Raw genomic sequence first — 20,061 nt, 5'->3', positions numbered from 1 at the left:
AACAAATTCTGACTTTCTGGAAAGTAACGGGTGTGTCTGGCTGTCTCAGATACAGCATGCTCAACATCAGGTCACCTTGAAAATATTTATACCTGAGTCTGTGTGAATGTGGCTCATGTCAGGGCTCACTGACTGAGAGCCGCCCAGTAATTCCTGCAGGAAGTCTGCACCATGGGTTTCCTAGAACCTATTCTGAATCTTCCTTTAGAGCTGGCAGGCAGGCAGATAGGCAGACAGGCAGACAGGGAGGGAGAGAGGAAGGAAGGGAGGAACAGAGGGAGGGAAGAAGGGAGAAGGAAGGGCCCTAACTTGAAGTCAAGAGGGGCTATGCAAATGAGCTTAAATGAGTCTCTGGGATTCTCAACAATAGCCACCATAGGCTTCTCCCCAACCAAAACCAAAACCCACTTATCACCTGTAAAATGCCAGGAAATCAGCATCATAGACTGTTTCCATGACACCACGAGGTAAGTAGCTGGGACAGGAAGGAGTAAATGGAGTTGAGCTTAGCAGTCACTCCTGGTGGGGGCATGAATTCATGGGTGAGTATAAATCCCCTGCTCTCTGCCTCAGTTTTCCCTGTAAGAAGATACAGTGAGGACAAGGATTCTACAGAGTTCCCTTGTCATTTGCCCTTTACTTCTGTGACTCTCCCCTCTCCCTGAGGAAGAGAAAACAGTGGGTGTAGAGGTGACCAAGGGGTGGGGGGTAAGGTGCTGTTGTGTTGGATGCCATGATGAGAGACATCAACATCCCTGTGGGTGGCCGCGGTCATCTGAGATGGACACACTGTGTGGGTAGGTGCAGCTGATGATTTTATTGGTGTTACCAAGAGGTCACATTGTGTCTGAGGTTTCACAAGGCAAGAGAGTAAGCAGAATGTTCTCTCTCACTGTGTCTTTACTACAGAAGTTGTACCTGTAAAGAGACACAAGGGTTTGTCATTGCTGTGCTTTGTCACCCTTAAAAAAGCTGCTTTCTGGAGGTTAAGCAACAGTTTACAGGGATTTGAATTTCAGAAGCCTGGGAGAGACACATTAAGGCTGTGGCTGCAACCACTGAGTTACTAGGAAGAAGCTCACACAGCCTAGGGCTGGGCCCACTGCTGCTCTGAGGTGACTGACACGCAGACTGATACACAGACTGATACACAGACTGAAGCTTCCTAAGGCAACACCCCTTCTTTTTCTATTATAATAGATACTGGTGGCCACAGCAGGCTGGCTTAGAGATTGTCACTAACACTTCCTTAGTCACTCTTAAGTCTCAGTTCAATGTCATATCATCTATGATAGACTGAACTCTCAGTTGCAGGCAAATCCATCAAAAGGTTCATGTGCGTAAAGTACACTACCCTTGGGCGAGGAGGTTTTATGGTTAGCCCTGCCTTGCAGGAGAGCACACTGAAGTGCAGAAAGCTCGTGTAAGGTAAAAGTGCAAGATGCCATTGCAAGTCTACCTTATGCCACGGTCAATATCTTCTGTTGTAGTATTACCAACACCCCAATCTCCATGCCTGTCTTCCAGGGCCAGAGAGTGTGACTTTCTCCTTTGGTTCCCAACCTCTCTCCCACCTTCCAGTTAATACTGCTTGCTGCTTACTTATTTCTTCATTTGTACAAGAGGGTTCCCTCTCATGTTACTGAGACTCCCGTGGTAATTATGTGAGAGCTCACGGCAGATGGAAAACATTTCCTAACATGAAGCAGACACAGGTGGCTGTCTCTGTGGGTGTGGAAGAACCAAGAGGTCCTCTGAGGCTCTGTGGGCTCTGACATTCTGTCCCAACTGTTTTTCCATCCATGTAGCCCCTGGCAGGGCGCTCTAAACCTCGAATAGCCCTCTCTCCATGCTCCTGTAAGCAGCCAAACAAAACTGCTCGTCTTTGTTGGCTCCTCCAGCTTTCTCTACTGAGCCTGTCTTTACTAGAACTTTTAACCTGGCAGCCCTGTGTTTAGGCTCCACTACCAGCTGCCTGGCTGCCTCTTGCCTACCCTCATCAGTACCTGCTGTCCTTGCCCTTCCCTCCTGCCCCAGTCTCTCAGTCATTCTGTGGTCTCTGCTGTCCTCCTGAGCCATGTGATCTGCCTTGTGCGCCTGAAGTAATGTCCTTGATGCAGGCTCTACCTTTGCTTTCCCTGATATTTGCCAGGATAGGTGTTTGGTGCACACTCCTTGTCAAAGTCTCATTACAATGGGTACTGAACGGGTGGGGGTAATACAGGCAGGATGGGTGGGGGTAATATAGGTAGGATGGGTGGGGGTAATATAGGCAGAATGAGCTCTGTTTCTCTTTTGGTCTCATGTCCCAGGGAGAAATTCTAGTTTCAGGTCAGAATCCCATTGAGATGACTACATCAGGTTGCATGGGAGAGGGAGCCAAGAGGAGGTCACGTCACAGTAGTAACTGTTCTTAACTTTATGATCACTATTAGTGTTATTTAATAACAAGTGTTCCTGGCAATTCTCAAAGCAGTAGAGTGTCTAAATAATTTACCTGTCGAGTTTTTTATTCCCCAAGCTAGTTTGCGACATTTGAAGTGGATTTTGACTTCCTTCTATTTTAACCACTTGGTACCAGAATCCCTTGAGGGAGACTTGCACGTCAGTAAGATGGCTCAGCATGTAATGACACTTGTAGCCAGGCCTGGGGTTAATCCCTAGAACTCACAAAGCTAAAGAATTCACTCCAGCAAGCTCTTCTCTAAGTTTTTGTAAACCATGGCATGTGAACATAATGTACACAAATAAGTGCATGCTTTTTTTTTTTTCTAAGACAAGGTTTCTCTGTGTAACCTTGGCTGTCCTAGAACTCACTCTGTATACCATGCTGGCCTTGAACTCAGAGATCTGCCTGCTTCTGCCTCCTGAGTGCTGGGATTAAAAGTGTGTGCCACCACCGCCTGACAATGTATAAAACATTTAAAAGAGATTCCCGCCACAGCCAGTGAGAAGGCAAAGTCACTGTTCTCAGCTACTGGAGAGTGTATCAGACATACACGGGCTCAGGGCCTCAGGAGTAGCTTCCACTAGCCCTGTTTGATTTCCAGAAAGTGTAGATCTCTCTTGAAAAACCTTCAGGAGTCCAGTGACAGTCTAATGGGATTCTAATGTGATTTTAGCCACACAGTTGCAGGATCCGAGCCTAGGAACACTTCTTAATAGACCTTAGGAACTGGCTCTACAGGCAGGGTCTAACAGCGGAGGCTGGAGGGAAGGCTCTCCACTGGCTAGCCTGAGCCTTCTCTGTCCTACCAAGAGGATCCCTAGTCCTGCTGAGTAACTAACCAATCTGATTTCTCTGCTTTCCCACCTTACGGGAACAGGAGTGGTTTCAGAAGTCCATCTATCCAAGGTGAGGATCCCTGGATCAATCACAAGCCACCCTGTCAACCCTCATCGGCATCTGCGTTTCCAAGGGTTTGTTGGGTTTGCTGGCTCCATTTAACCACCAGTCCCAAAGAACACCAGAAGCTGACACTTCCCACCAAGCTGCCAGGAATGTTCTGCTCAACGGATATGGATGGAACTTGATTCTGTCTCCCCAGGTCATCTCTCCCCATTCCAGCTGCCCTGGGTTTTTACTGAAGGCCTCATGCCTGCTCAGGCAGGAAAGAGGGAGCTGTGGATGGGGACGGGATTTGGCAAGTACTGTCCCTTCTGCACTTTCTGTGTTCCCATTTCAAATGATTTCGTTTCCCCTTGTCTGTCCTGAGGGGAAGGGATTCCCCCTACAGACACCCTCGGAAGATACGTACTCTGTCCGCTCCTCTCCCTTTTGTACAGTGATCTTGGCTGCGCCCACTTTGGGGAAGCTTGGGTTTACCACGTTATTATTCCAAAGAAACTTGACTTTCTCAATTGTTCCCACATCAAGCTTGGCATCAAACTCATTGGAATGCGTTGCACCGGGACTGATAATTCCCCTTGAAATAAAGAAGGAGAAACATTCCTGTTCACTGAAGCACGTTGTAAAGTTCACAAAGGACTAGGCCCCTCCACTCTTATCCTTATTAAAATAACAAGTCTTCTTCAAATTCATCCTCTAATCAAAGATGGAGGGATGGAAAACCGGCAATGAACTGGCAACCCCAATCTACTATTTAGGATTGTTTTTCAAACTCAAATTCATTTCTCTTCATTTGTAGAAAAAATGATGAACCTCTCTCAAATTATTTTAGTTTTTTTTTTTTCTGGAAGAATTGTCTATATAGTAAGTTGTCTTCTTAGCTTAGCCTATCTTGTCAGACTAATCAGTATACAGGGTATCTGGAACAATAATAGATATTTAAAATATAACATATTGAGAGAGAAAGAAATGTTTAGGCTTAAATTAAAAATTATTAGAAGTATAAAATTATTTTCTGCGCATAAAGAAGTTTCAAACCCACTGATGTCTAAAGATGTAAATGTTTATGTGCTATGCCCACCCTACAGGGATTACCTGAAGATATCGTACTGGTGAGTATTGCCCTTACTTCCAAACAGAGCCACTTTGACCTGCCCTGTGACCATTTTTCCAGACAGTGTCAAGGAAACACGGTACCTCCAGCCTAGGCAAAGCAAGGGAGAGGTCACCTTATTAATAAAGAGAATAGGGGTCCTAAATAAAATTATCACCCCCACCCATTACACAGGGGCACAGAGTATGAGATATCTCACTTGCTAATCTACACGTTAAATAAGCACCCAACGGTGGTCCCTCTGGACCAGTACCGCCCAGTAAGAAGAACATGAATGACTCTCTACAGCTAAATTCATAATAAATACATTTTTTACTCCCTAAGGCTCAGTAGCTATGCTGCAGGTTTTAAATTGCCATGTGGAGTTAATGGTCTCTGGATCCAACAAGGCTGAGCAAGCCTTTTGTTGGAGAAAGTTCTGGAAGGTAGCTCTGCCCCAGGATGGTGGTGCTATGTATTATGGCAAGAAGAGGAGCCAGGGGTCCAGGCCACCCATGGGAGGGCAGCTCAGCAGTCAGCTTGTAGAGCACCTTCTGCCTGGGTCCTTCCCATCTCTATATCCCTAGAACCGCTGGTGCTCACATAGTTGTCATGTAAACTTATGCCTAGGCTGCTATCCCAGGGCCTGTTTGCATGGACAAATACACATGCACACACAGGCATAGCGCATACAAACACATAAATATACATAGATACACAGGTATGCATATATGTATCTATTGTACACACATGTAAACACACAAATTCACCTAGTTATCTACACACACACACACACACACACACCTCTGTCTAAGTCACACTCACTTTTCACATCCCCAGAGATGTTGCCCCTGCCCCCTCCCTTCTCAGGGTCAAGTCTGCCATGCTTTACTCCAGCAGCAGCCCACCTGACCAATGCAGCAGCCCACCTGACCAATGCAGCAGCCCACCTGACCAATGCAGCAGTCCACCTGACCAATGCAGCAGCCCACCCGACCAATGTTGCAGCCCACCTGACCAATGCAGCAGCCCACCTGACCAATGCAGCAGCCCACCTGACTAATGCAACAGCCCACCCAACCAATGCAGCAGCCCACCTGACCAATGCAGCAGCCCACCTGACCAATGCAGCAGCCCACCTGACCAATGCAGCAGCCCACCTGACCAATGCAGCAGCCCACCTGACCAATGTTGTAGCCCACCTGACCAATGCTGCCAAAGACTCATAAATTTCAAAGCAATGTCTTGGTCACCCTTCCATCCCTATAGCTAGTGACCCATATCTGTGACCCATAGATACATGTTGGCACGGGAATAAATACATGGTTTAGAACTCTTCCTTCACTGTTGTTAAAAATATAGGCAAGTATTCCAAGTACTGCTACATCAGTGAGGATTGATTAATCAGACAAAATAAATTATAGGTATGTGTATCTATTGGGATGAGAAGGCCCCAGATCTCCATGGAATCTGGCTATCCATCGATTGGTTTGTCAGACCAGAAATATGCCTTAAAAAGGATGAGTCTTCCTATACATAAATTATATCTCACTTCACTTTCAGAAACCACAGAAGACATGTTGTTTTTACAGAGTCTTATAATTCATCATTTCTGTTTTTATTGGGTGACACCTCATGGAACCCGATAAGCTAAATTGTCACAAACGGTGCAAACATGCCTAATCGGGACCTGGCCTCTGAGTGAGTTCAACATGATTAGAAAAGGAATCATCCCTTTCTCAGCTAGCCTCTCCCTCTACATCAGACAGGCACCAGGGCACATGATAGAGAAAGGGAAGTGCCTTATACAGACCTACATGGCAAAGGACCAGTACAAGCATGTCTGCTGAATAAATACAGAGGACCGTGTGTGTGTTTGTGTGTGTGTTTGTGTGTGTGGTGTGGTGTGTGTGTGTGTGTGAGAGAGAGAGAGAGAGAGAGAGAGGCAGAGACAGAGACAGAGACAGACAGAGAGACAGACAGAAAAAGACAGAGAAACAGAGAGAGTGAGAGAGAGAGTGAGAGAGAGAGACATAAAAAAGAAGGGGGCAATAAACTGTAGAGGGTGAAAATTCAAGCTAGTTCTTCCCAAAGTTCTGAAAATTTCCTCACTAACAACACTGTTGACCTCCAGTTATTCCACAGAATGGAGACCAAATGGACGAAGCTGGGTGTCTCTGTGCCTCAGCGGAGTCATGCATGGAGTGCTCAGGGCAGGCACATACTCCCCTAAGGTAATCCAGACACAGTCAGAAACCTTTCAGGTTAGGGACAAGCCTTTCCACATAGCAAGCATGGCACTCTCTCGACCTGGGCAAGGAGTCAGCTTACGTGCAAAGTTCTTGGCGCTTCCTGTGTTCAGGAAGAACTTCTGTGGCTCCTCGCTTGTCTTGCCTGCAAACTTATCAGCGTAGTGACCCATCTGTGGGCAGCCTTGATCTGGGCAGGGGAAGCATTTGTTCTGGTAAAGAGAACAGAGGGCTGTGAAACAGGTTTGTCTTCCTACAATGTCTGGAAAAAGACAATGCTCCATTCCCTGTAGCCCAGTTCCCCCATTTGCAATGGGAGTTAGAAATCTCCAAATTCCCTTCATCTCAGCACAGTTCCTAGCTGTGATGTTCTGCATGTTAGAGCTATCAGGGACCTTTAACAGCACTGCCATCTTGGGCCCAGTTCTCATCAGTAAGTTGTGTTTCCCAGGCAGGTGTGTGATAGTGGTGTCAACTCTCCATATTGATTGTAGAGTCCACCAACAGCTTTCTTCTCTTTCTTTCTTGTTTTTTTAAAGACAGAATCATATGTTGCCCAGGCTGTGTTTGACCTCATATATAGTAGAGAATGACCTTGAACTTCCGATTCTCCTGCTATTGCCTCCCTACTGCTTGGGTCATAGGCCTGGGCTTTGATATCTGGTTTATAAGGTGCTGGATATTGAACCCAGGGCTTTGTGCATGCCAACAAGTATTCTCCCAACTGAGCTATGGCTACAGCCCTGGGGTTGCCAATTTCTATGCTGTGAATATTTCAACCCTGGCCAACTTTGGGTTGCCAACATGATGTCACAAATATGGAGCTAATGAAGGATGTCCCTACTGGATCTCATGAGTCAAAGAGGCAGGCAGCAGTATGTCATGGTGTCTGTCTCTTCACTGTGGCCAGCTTGGCACAGAGAATCCTACCATCTGCTTTTCCCCCACTCTGCACTGGGGTGACTCTCCTTACATATCCTCTTCTGTGTTTGATCTGCAGAAAGACATGTCCCTGACCCTTCCAATCTCTCTCTCTCTTTTTTTAAGGCAGTTTCCAGTGTACCCTTCTGCAGGATGCCTCCCAAGCTCCTGTCCATGTGGATCTGTTCTCTCATCATCAGAAACCAGGTCTGGTCATCCTCTCCTGTGTGGCTCATCTGAGTGTGTGTTCTGAGGGACAGGGTATAGCCTGCAGAGAGAAGGCACTACGGATCTCCATACAGCAGGACCTCAGTGTGTGATGCCCTTCGTTCATGGCAGAATAACAGCTTACAGACTCAAAGTCCCAGTAGGAAGCGCAGGGGTATGCAGCGAACCCATCAGGGTTAAGGATGCTCTCCAAGTAGTACTTGTAACTTCTCAGGTGGTTACAAGCCACAAAGTCCCGGGTTCCTGGGGAAGACAAGGCAGGAGGTCACTCCAGGCGATTGGGGACAGGATGTGACAGGATCTATGCCTCTCTTTCTCCAATGTAGTAAGTCCAGAGTGGGGTTGTATCTTCAGAATTTAAGTTCATAATTCATTTACAATAATGACAAGCAAACAAGGCTTTGGGTGTTGGGGGTGATGTTCTGGTTACTTCATTGGCCTTGTCTGCGTAAGCCCCCTTTCCCAGGAGACAGATGTCCCAGTACCACTTTCATAAAAGTATCCACAATGATTCACAGATTCTAGCTAGCAAGGGGGAGAGCTGTAATGAACACAGGTTCATCTGGTTCAATACTGTCCCTCCAGCCTCTGTGTCCAGGTACAAGGTTAGGAATCCCCAGAGACACAACCAGATGTGCCTTATTCTTCCAGATGTGACAAGATCAACATGAGGGCATCGCCACAGTGCTCTTATGCATAGGAAGGTAAAAGTAGCTTCCAGTGGCTTCACCTGAGTCTCCCCCTTAGTCCATCTCCCTCAGTATTCTTCCCTGTCTTCACCCAAGCCACACGACAAATGTCTCAGCAACCCTCTCGACCTGGCCTTAACCACTCTCCATTGCTGATGGAGCGGTCAAAGTCTAAACATGAAGCCTTAATGTTTGCATAGAGGCCATCCAAGCTATTTAGACTGAATAGAAAGGACACTCGGAAGATTCTGTCACACCATGAAGAGTTTTAGCTTGAATGGTGCTAGATGATTAGTAAGGCTGGAAATGACCATTGAGTTCTTGATCTTGGTAGCATTGGTGCTGTAACAGAAGGAAGGATGCCCTTTAACCCCAGGTGTGCTCATCAACAGCAAGTGGACGGTCCTCCTTCTAGCCTCCCTTCTGTGATTGCCCCTCTCACCATATGTGAGCAATGACTCGTGCTGTAGCGATTGCCTTGCCATGCACACCTCTTGGATACCCATATTCTAGGGACAGAACAGAAGCTAGCTGCCTAGGACTGAGCTGCAATACTGATTCACAGGGGGCGTTGGCAGGAAAATTATGATCCCTCTTGCCACTTCCTGTTCTCTGTGAGATGACTTCCAGCTGATGGCTGGGGTTGTACAGAGCTTTTTGATTCTTTGTGGCTTATGTATTCCAGCACACAGAGGACGATATTTGAAGGAAATACAGAATCAGTAGATCTGAGATGTGAGAATCACAAAGTTTTTTTTTTTTCAGAAATAATATGCAGAAAGAAAAATTATATGTTTTTAAAAAGGAAGTACAATTTCATTACTAAGATTTGCTACAGGGCTGAGGAGAGAGATGTCTCAGTTGGTAAAACGCTTGCCTTGAAAGTATGAGGACCTGAATTTGATGCCCAAACCCCATGTTTTAAAAAAAGCTAAATGTGGCAGCACATGCTTTTGATAGTGCTGACAGGGTGGAGATACTTCTCTAGGACAATGGGACCTGGTGACATTCAAAAAGGGTCCATAGTGTCTAAGGAATGACACAGAAAGTTTTCCACTGCCCCCCCCACATGCACCTCTACACACACACACACACACACACACACACACACCTACATAGGCAGCAGACACACACACCCCTGCACACACATCTACACACACATCCACTCCTACACACATGCACCCCTACACACAGACCTACACATGCATGTACCCCTACACACACATACCTACACATACCCCTACACATAAACACCCCCCACACACCCATATACACATACATGCACCACCATGCAAACACACACACACACCCCTACACACAGTCCTACACACATATGTACCCCTACACACACACCCCTATACTCACATGCCTATACATACACACACACACACACACACACACACACACACAGATTAGTTACAGTAAGCACTGAGTATCCCCCAAAGAAGCAACATCATTCCAGACTGACCCCCATGACTTTACCTGACCAGATGCCATCTATGTCCACAATCTGTGACAGAGTGTTCTTCTTGCACCCAGGCATGTTCTGTCCTCCGTTGGGGAAGAAGTCAAGGTGCCCTACCATTTGGTTTGTTCCAAAGCCTAAAATATTTATACAGCAATAAGACAAGGTTTGGGAAGCACAGGGCTCTTTGGGTTAAATCACCACCATTATTAGAGGCCAGAACACCATGGGGCTCACCCAAGAATGGAATCAAAGGAGCTGCGTCTGTGTGAATCACATCAACGAAGTCAGCGTCCGAGGGGTCGAGCCGAACCTCTTCAGGAGTGCCCTCAAAATTTGCTTCTACAGGATCCAGTCCTAAAAGGGATGGCAAATATGTCAAACTGTAGGTTCATGAAGAGCAGGTTGCACAGGCTGGGGATTATGTAATTGGACAGTACCACGTTTGTAGTAGTTCAGTTCCATTGCCTGGGTTTGGAACATGGGGACATAGGGTCTCAATGCTATTCCTTTATAGGGCTTTTTGACAGGAGAGGAGGGCACATGAGCAAAAGAATTCAGACTATGTTTGAGCAAGGATTTCTTTCTACATCAGATTCTTGCATGTATCTTTCATATTTAATATTCTCATTTTCTTCCTTTTATTTTAGTGAAGAAAAAAAAACCAGTTTCTCGGGCCTGTATAGGTTGCCTGGTTCTAAGTTTCTACTAAGCTATTTTTGGAGCAAATTGTGTATGGGTTTGCAAAAGTCATTCAAGATTTTTGTATCTCAGTTTCCCCATTTCATAAATTGAAGGTAATGATTTCATTCATTTTATATAGTTGTTAATTAAATAGTTTAATATATAACATATGGCACAAAGACTGTCGTGGAATCATATAATCTATGTGCTCTTAGGCAAGTTATTGCTTCCCTGTCTGGGTTTCTTAAGTTCTAAGGATATGGCGGGTAGAAACCTGTACCAGCAGAAAAGTGGGAAGCAATTTCCAGGTTTCACTCTTCCTCTGACTTCAAAAGGAAGGCAAGGAATAAGTAGAGCAGTCTATGCTCAGGTCTACTTGCTCGTGTCCATCCTAGCAGTCCTCTGCACACTAGCTTTCCTGGGTGTTCGAAGTGTTACACAGTCCACATCAAGGAAGAATTGTCCTTGGGGAGGAATGACTATGGTCCCAGCAGAAGTATGACAGAGAAACACAACCATCATCTTCCTTGCCAATAGTGATGGCCTATGGGTTTCTTAGAAGCTTCCTAAAATCCCTGTCCAGGGTGTACCCATCCCTGCCACAGTCAAGGGGTTCAGGACGGCTCTAAGCTGGACTACGAGCTTGTGGCCATTCTAGGGTTGTTGGTATGGGACCTGGGGCCTTACCTGTAATCCTGCCTAGACCTGGAGTACGGCTTCCTGCTTCTCCTGCCACATGGGCTCCTAGGCTGTGGCCAATGAGGTGGACTTTGGAAGGTGAGTAGCTGTAGTTTCTCTAGAGAAGAGAGATCACATATTCTGGACATGTTTGGACTCTGGATTCTCCTGCTGTGAATTTTCCCTGCTCTCTGGGGGCCTCAGAATGGAACTTTAGCTCCTGACAAGAACTTCAGAGCTTTCCCAACTCAGCATGGCCCTTCCTAGACTCTTTTCAATCTAAGACCCACTGTGGTCTCAAACAGTGTCCCTTTCTTTCACTGTGTCCCCTGGATCTGGTTTATACCATGGCAGCCCATCTTCCTTACTTCTTGCCCAACTACTATGTAAAGACCCTGTCTTCAGCAACCCTTTCCTGTGGAAACTTCCCAGATATCACCCCATGCCCACATACTGGGTGGACTAGATATTCCCATATTCCCACATAAAGCCTGTGTATCCCTCCCCCACCTCCAGAACCCTCTAATTCATCATGCTCATGTGGTACCCTGCATGCAGCTTCTTGAAGGCCTAAGACCCCATTAGCCTCTCTACCTCCTTACAAACTATTGTCCCTGTGCTCTAGAAACACAAGACAACCAAATCATCCACATGCACTGTTCTGTGATATCCTTCAACAGGTCTCTTATTAATGGGTCCACAATGCTTCCTGTACAAACCCAACAGGTTCTGATTTCTGCAGGGGTGCAGAAGTAGTTGGTTCTTTGTAGACCTATGACCTCAAAGATAGGGAATAGTGGAACTTTGACCTGGTACAGAAACTGGCCATAAAGAATTCCTGAATTAACACAGAGAAGAAGAGACTTAGAGTATTAGCTAAGATCAAAGACCAGGGTAGGAGGGAAGAACTGGAATGATTATGGCAGGAAAGATTTCCCAGCAAGAGTGGGACCCAGAGTCACAGGGACCCAGATCACAGAAACCTAGATCACAGGGACCTAGATCACAGAGATCCAGATCACAATGACCCAGATCACAGGGACCCAGAGTTGCAGGGATCCAGATCACAGGAAACCCATGCTTGTCAGTTGCATACCCTGCCCCCAGCTCTGTGTGACTTTCCTTGAAATACTAGGCTTTGCCTCACACAGATGCCACTTGTGTTGTGGGCAGCTCCTGGGGCTGGATGATCTGGGCCCCAAGACAACTCTTCTACTCACCTGCTCTATATTTTGGCAAGCTAGTTAACCTCCCTGTGCCTCAGTTTCCTTAACTTTAAATAGGAGAGGATAATAAAATCCCAACACTGAACGTTAGCTGATACCTTCTCCTTTACTCATGTGCCACTAAGTTGGCGTCCACTTCTTTCATACCTTCTAAATTCACTTTTGTGCTCCACCCCCATGTCAGACCCACTCACCACAAGGATGTCGATCATCTGAGCCACCTGAGCACCCACTACTCGCACGTTGTTGGCAGCCTGTGAGTAGGTAGTCTGAGAACCTCTCTTCCAGTCCACACAGATGCAGTTCACCTCCTCCACTTGGAACATGTTCTAGGGTTGGAGAGACACAGTATCACCATAGGGCATGGTGAACACATTTCAGCCAGGGGTCAGAAGGGTGCCTTGTGTCTTCTAGCTGGAGTGCTGAGATGGGCTGGCCTCTGTCCAGGGGATCCTGAAGTTCGTAAGGGGAAATCTAGCAACAGAGAAAATCTACACCCTAAAGATGGACGGAAAGCCGGCCCCTCTGATTTCTTTAACCAAAAACTGACAAGGTGGATGGATTACAGCTTTAAAGGAATCCAGTTGCAACAAGAAATGGCTTCAGAGTAGTGTCTGGTGTCTATGTGACCTCATGATTCTGCTTGTGAGAAGTCCTTTAGGTGACATGCCAGCCCACTGGCATGTCTTGAGCTGTGAGGGAGGTATTATTATTCAGTCAAGATGGTGTAACACTTTATGGAGGGAACACATGCTTCAGGCTTATAGGAAATAGATGAGTAGTAATGTGGGAGAGATCAGGAATTAAGGAGGGCATCCTCCAGCTCAGCCAGGCCATGCACATGGCCGGCTGGCACTGACATCTGACAGTCTAATGTTTAGACAATGGTGTGAACACATATGATGTCTCGAGTTTCTGATACTCATGTTCCTCAAGACTTCCATTCTCAAAGCAACCCTGGGAAATCTCCAGATCTCGGAAAGTTTGGGGCCATAGCTGGATTAACGAGATGTTTATTAAGGACAGGTGGGTGGGGGGTGACAGGTGCAGAGGGACAAATGGTAATTTTTCTTGTCAACATTATCACTTGGTACTGTTATTTCTGCATGCATGGAAGGTGGGTGGCTGCACAATTTCTGAGACAAATAGATGGAGTCTGTATATATAATAAGAAAGGAGTACGTTAACTTTTACACATGTGTTGACTATGCATGTACAGCCACATGTACCTCTATCCCTGTTTCCATGTGCACATACATGTAGCTCTGTGTCCTCCTGTGGCTGCCCTTATTACCTGATGTCCCACTCTCTACTGGGCCTCTTCAAAGTCACCCTGTCAACCTTAGTCCTTTGTGTCTTCAATAAGTGATCACAGACACATGCCTCTGACTCTTGGAATGTGGAGACAATTTGGACAAACGAAACTCCACAATCCCTCACTTGCAGAAATACAAACACTCCAGACAATAGTGAGTGCTTCGGAACCACAGCTAAACAGGATACCTGGCCGTGGGGGAGGGGTGAATTTTCATATCAAATTCCTGCTTCGGGCTGCAAATGCGGATTAGAAATGGGAGAGGAATTGGGGTTTGATGAAGAGAAGCCTTTGAGTTGTTCTGAAGATCTTTTGCTTTCAAGCCTATGTATTGTGTCTGTGTAAAGAGCAACAGATCAGTAGGACAGAGCTACACAGATCAGAGTGGTCAGTAGGACATAGCTATGTGGGTGAGAGGTGTTCCCTACCTTGCACATGTCAATCACCCAGTTCTCTTCTCCTTTGTCTATGAAGCCATGGATAATAAACCGAGTCTTCCTGGTAACTTGAAAATTGGAGGCCTCAATGGTCAATGGGTCAGAAAGCTGGAGAGTCTGTGACAAACAGAAAGGGTTTAGGTTTTTGCCAACCTGTCCCCTTAACCCATCTTGTCCAATCTCCACTCTTGCCTTGCCTACTATGTCGGCCTTTCAAGGCTGAGTACTAAGTCAGCTCCTCAGGAGGACATCCTGACCTCTCCACTCCTGATGCCCCACCCCCACTGGGTTTGGAATGGGGGCTTACACAACTAACATTCCTATGGGATTGTTGGACAGTAAACTCATGTCTAGACCAGAGCTAAAGAGTTAGCAGGAGCTACACAGCTGTGAACCATTCACCCAGAAGGGCATAGGAGACAGGTACAAAGATAAGGAGGTGTCCCCAGAGTTTATGAAGAGAAGTCTTACCTGGAAAGCAGTTGGATTCTCATTGGTGTAGAGCAGGAAGCGAGTGTTGATCTTCTCAGGGCTCCAAGGGAGAAGTTTTAGGGGCCTGATAGATGTCCCTGCCCAGGGCTCAGCGTCAGAAAAGCATCCAAGGTTGTCATAGCAAGCCTCTTTTCCTGGAGAGAGAATGGATAGGCTCAAGAAGAAGCTATTGTGGCTGAGCTCCCAAGCACCCCACTCCTCTTCAGCAGAGTCCCTCAGTCCTGAGGGAGGGGTTTGATGGGGACCTGAGTGTTTCAAGGTCTCTCACTCTCTGCAGATTGTCTGGCTGGTTGATCCCATCTCTGCAGGGGGAAGCTTCTCTGATGATGGCTGTGCAAGGCATGCTAACCCAGAAGCTATTTCAAATTGAGAGCAACTAGCAAATGAAAATCTAGTTTCCTCCAAGAAAGTCTCACTGGGGAAACCACTCTTAGGGTAGGCCCCATGCCCAGCAGTAGATGGTCAACATAAAATGAATTTAACGGCATCTTTGGAGGGCCTTTTGTTTCACAATGAATTTGTTTTTAACTGTACAGGTCCTTTGCATATATATTATGGCTTCTTGTTTGGGGATTTTATGGGATTCCTGTGTGTGTGTGAACATGTATGTCTCTGCATCTACATGTGAGTTTATACCTTTTAGTTGGCTCTTTTTCTTGTTTGGAACTTTTGTCATATTCAGATTTGTCTGATTTTTTATTTATTTTTATTTTATCATCATTTTTTTAGAAGCCTGTTTGTTTTCTAACAAGAGACAGAGAGGCTGTGGATCAGGATGGGAGGGGAGGTGGGGATGAATTGGGAGGAGTGGGAAGAGAGAAAACTTTAATCAGAATATATTGTGTGGAAAAAAATCTATTTTCAATAAAAGAAAAAAAAAACTAAAACATTCAAAATCCCTTCCCAAACTCTTTCAGCATATTTGCAGAGCAGCCCCACCCCAGAAGTCCATATTAACGTAACAAAAGTCCACCCGTCACTTCTAGATGTTCTAGAATTTTCCCTTAAAAATTCAGGCCCCATGCTCTTCCAGGCATAGGGAACCATCCCCCATCAACTGCCCAGCCCATTCTCCCAGGCTGTTCCACCATCTTTCCCAGAACCGTGGGAAAGTCTGGGGCTCCTGCAAGTTTTGACTGGGCCAAAGCTTTCTCCAGCCTTAGAGAGCATTTTCAGAGCAAACACTAACAACCCCGGGGGCACTGTGGTGTTGCTTACCCTGAGCTGCTCCCAGCAGGAAAAGAGAGACTGTCCAGAGGATCAGCATCTACAACAAAGTCAATGACATCATACTCAGCCTGGGTTGGAGCAAAGTCTCTGGGGAATGCGGGGCTGATTGCCTCACCTCTGCTTTTTAGCTGGTGGAGAAGCAGATCCAAAGGTGGCTTATGTGGTCACAGGAGTTTGCTTGCTCTCCTGGGACCCACCAGGACCTTTTTATGCTCCAGCCTTATCATTTGGACTGTAGCTCAAGCAAACAGTGCGTGATGAGAGCCGGCGTTATGGGAACTCTATCCTTTAATCTCACCTTAAATCCGTCCTTCAACCCGTGTGTGTATTTACACACAAGCTTGGGATGGCAGGCAGATCTTCCCACAAGCCTGGGAAGATGAAAGCATGCTTGACTGAAAGGCTCAGAAGAAGCTGTAGCTTTTCCTTACGTGTCTGTGAGAATCCTTAGGAGCCAAGCGGGCTCTGCTTCCCTGCTTCAGTTTTACCACCAAGCAGTGTGCGGGTCTCAGTCTGCATGCAGCTGCACAGAGATGGGCAGAGTGGGAGCCGCAGGCCTGGCTGAGCTGCAGATGGGTGACTTAGTGAGGTTCTGTCTCAAAATAAAATAAAAAGAATCAAAACAAAACAAAAAAGGTCCAGTTGTAGCTTAAAGATAGAGTGCTTTCTCAGCATGGGAGAGACCTTGGTTTCTGTTTCCAACATGAACCTCCTCTCCAATAAAATAAAATAAAATAAAATAAAATAAAATAAAATAAAATAAAATAAAATAAAATAAAATAAAACAAAATAAAATAGAATAAAGTAAGACAGCAGCAAACCATACTATAAGGGGTTGTCTCCCCTAGAAGCATGGTAAGTAAAGGAAAACATTTGTTAAGAGAATTTTCTCTCTAGTGCCTCCCTCTCCTTTCAGGCTGGAAACACTCAGGTCCAAGAGCCTTGAAGGCAGATTCAATGCCTCCCAACAACCCTAGCACAGTCTCCAGCCCCAGCAACCTGTTTCTACTGTGGTGCAGTGAATCAATCTGAAATATAGTACTTCAGCTGCAATGGCATCTCCTTCTAATTTGAACAATTGGGGTTCAGGGCACCCCAGGTCCCATCCAGCACTCCACAGCATGTCAGGTTTGTTCCCTCAGATCCTCAAAAGGCTGCACAACTGCAAGACAAACTGGACCCTGATTTACCTTCAGATCTGTGTACCTGGAAGCAGCCGGCCAGTTCACACGAGGCAGATAAGCCCTCACAGAGCAATCATGGTGGGGGCCCCAGACTCGCTCCTAAGTTAAACGTGTTTCTGTGTCAAGTTCATGCACCAGAATAGCCTAAGAACTGGGGTAAAGGTCAAAGGGCCCTCCTGTTAAGAAAGGTCATCCATCCTCCATAGTAACAAGGAACAGCAGCCAGGCTGGGGAAGGACCTGATTTGCTAGAGTAATTGCCTACCACGTATAAAGCCCTGGGTTCTACCCCTGCCACCTTACAGACAGAGGGCATTCATTGTAGGGCATTCCTAGCTCAGCACTGGGGAGGTAGAGGCAAGAGGTCAGAGTTCAAAGTCCTCCTTGACTACTTAGCAAATGAGGCCAGCCCGGGCTGCAAGAGACCTTGTCAAAAACCAAAACAGAAACAGCCGCCTCCAGCTACTGTGATTCAAGTACAAGCAGTGCTCCAAATGACCTCATTTCACCCTGACAGCTACCACACCAGGCAGGACTTATTGTTAGTGTCCCTTTATGCATAGAGAAACTGAGGCACAAAGAGAAATACATCACACAGCTAATGAGTAAAGATGCAAGCCTACTAATTTTTTTTGCCCCCTCCCCTTTTTTTGCCTGTAATTTTGGGGTCAAAGATAAGAAATATCTGTCTGGACAAAGGTCATGAAACACTTCCCATATATTTTCGACTATCATGTTTATAGTTTCAGCTTGTAACTTGAGTCAGTATCTAATTGTGTTCATTGTTACATATGCTGGAAGGAAGGCTTTGAAGGATGTTCTCCAGGTGGACATATTATCTCCATGAAACAATTCAGGACAATTTATTAAAGAGAATTTTCATTTTCCAGTATATGCTTTTGGCTCCCTTGTTAAAAACTGGCAGGCTGCAGATGCAAAAATTCTTATGACTTCTCTATTCTGCTACATTGGTTTAGGTGTCTGATTTACGGCAAGAGCACAACGGTTACATAGTAATTATGACACTGCAACATAATGGTTGCCTTCTCTTTAAATCTAGACTCTACTGCTTGTGTAGATTTGAGGGAAGAGAATATAATGAGGACAGATACAACACAGAAACTCGAGATGACCCACAGTGCTATTAACAGAGGGAAAGCTGAGGGATAAGCTTGAGCCTGTCCAGAGGTGCCAGATCTCGTACTGTGAGGTGACCCTGTCATACTTTGTTGTTCAAGTGAAGCCTCACACTGTCATTGATTTGAACAAACAGCATGCTTGCAGGAGCATTACTCTGAAGAAATGCTTTGGTTACAATCTGTGGGGCCTAGAACGGGAGGCTATTCCAGGACTATGCCCTCCTACAAAATTCATTTAACAGTAGTTATAAACATCCACTGTTAGAACCAAACAGAATTATGTGTGTTACAAGTCACATAATCCAAGTAAACAGTGAAATGGGACAATTACCTTTTCAACAAACAGGAGAGTCTAGTCAGCACAAAGAATCACAATAAGGAAGTCTCCCCCTTGCTTTAGCTATACAGGGAAATAACTTTGAAATGACCAACCCAAGCTGTATCTCTGGTTTTGCTTTGCTAGCACGTTTCTGCCTGCAAAGCCAAACTAATCAGATCAGAATCTATTATTGCACTGAAATTTGCATTGAAATATGACATCTGAATTCTGTTTTATCGTATATATTCATGCATATAGCATATCCTCCTCCTCCTCCTCCACACACTCCTCTGTAAGAACTCTTGCTTGCCTTTAATGTCTCCCACACACAAATTTAGTGTCTGCGGATGAAAGAAAACACCCCAAATTCGCCATTCTGAGTCTGGCTTACTTAATGTAGCACAATCATCTTCAGTTGCAGGAAATGTTTCTTCATGGCTGATTGTATGTAGGAACCATGTTTCCTTTATGCGTCAGTTGATGGACAGCTAAACTTGTCCCATCTTCTAGCTCTTATAAATAGTGTAGCAATAAACATAAATATGCATGTTATCTCTGTGGTATGTAGATTAAGAGCCCATTGCATACTCAGCAGGAGTGGTATAGCTGAATCATATGTATTTCTATGGTCAGATTTTTGAGCAACCTCCACTCCAATTTTCATAGTGGCTATACTAGTTCATATTCCTGCCAGCAATGTACAAGAGTTCCTTCCTCACTTCCTTCTTGGAATTTATCTCTTTCCTTGATGATAGCCATTCTGAAGAAAGACACAATATTTAAAAATCAATATTATATTATTTTTAATTTTCAATGTATGGCTGTTTGCCTGCACGTGTGTATGTATGTGCACCACATACCAATATCTGTGGTATGTCCTTTATTCCTGTTTTCTACATCATTGAGTTACATGTTTATCTTCCTGTTGGTACCATGCTGTTTTTTTGCTTTTTGTTTTTTACTATGGCTCTCAAGTATAGTTTAAGATCATCAACTATGGTACTTTCAGCATTGCTTTCTGTTTGGGAATGCTTTTGTGTTTCTACAAGAATTTTAGGATTGTTTTCCTATTCTGTGAAGAATGTCATTGGAATTTTGAGGGACTTGTGTTGACTTGGGAGATTGCTTTAGACAGGAGAGCCATTTTTCACAACATTGATTCTACAAATCCATGAGCAGGAGAGTCTATCTGCTAGTATCCTTTTAATTTCTTTCTTCAGGGTAATTTTTTAAATCATGTGTTGGTAGTGTGTGTGGTGGTGTATTGTGTTGTGTGGTGTGGTGTGTGAGAGTGTGATGTGAGTGTATGTGTGTGTCTGTGGTGTGTGGTATATACTGAGTACAGTGTAGTGGTGTGTGTATGT

General features: G+C 45.4%; 1 protein-coding gene across 1 annotated transcript; it reads right to left on the bottom strand.

Moving 5' to 3' along the window:
* Positions 1-794: 794 nt before the first annotated feature.
* Positions 795-16,321, bottom strand: LOC114626616 (inactive pancreatic lipase-related protein 1). The gene is made up of 13 exons (XM_028774076.1): positions 16,172-16,321; positions 16,045-16,093; positions 14,806-14,960; positions 14,326-14,451; positions 12,777-12,911; positions 11,366-11,474; positions 10,232-10,351; positions 10,012-10,131; positions 7,965-8,083; positions 6,774-6,903; positions 4,445-4,553; positions 3,759-3,926; positions 795-918 (listed from the first exon to the last, which is right to left on the bottom strand). The coding sequence occupies exons 2-13, from the start codon at positions 16,091-16,093 to the stop codon at positions 837-839; spliced, it is 1,422 nt and encodes a 473-aa protein (XP_028629909.1). The 5' UTR covers positions 16,172-16,321; the 3' UTR covers positions 795-836.
* Positions 16,322-20,061: the final 3,740 nt, after the last annotated feature.

The sequence above is a fragment of the Grammomys surdaster genome, unplaced genomic scaffold (assembly GCF_004785775.1).
Source record: "Grammomys surdaster isolate TR1022 unplaced genomic scaffold, NIH_TR_1.0 66, whole genome shotgun sequence".
Lineage (NCBI taxonomy): Eukaryota > Metazoa > Chordata > Mammalia > Rodentia > Muridae > Grammomys > Grammomys surdaster.
The sequence above is the reverse complement of the archived record's forward strand: the minus strand, read 5'-3'. Positions and strand labels throughout refer to the sequence as shown.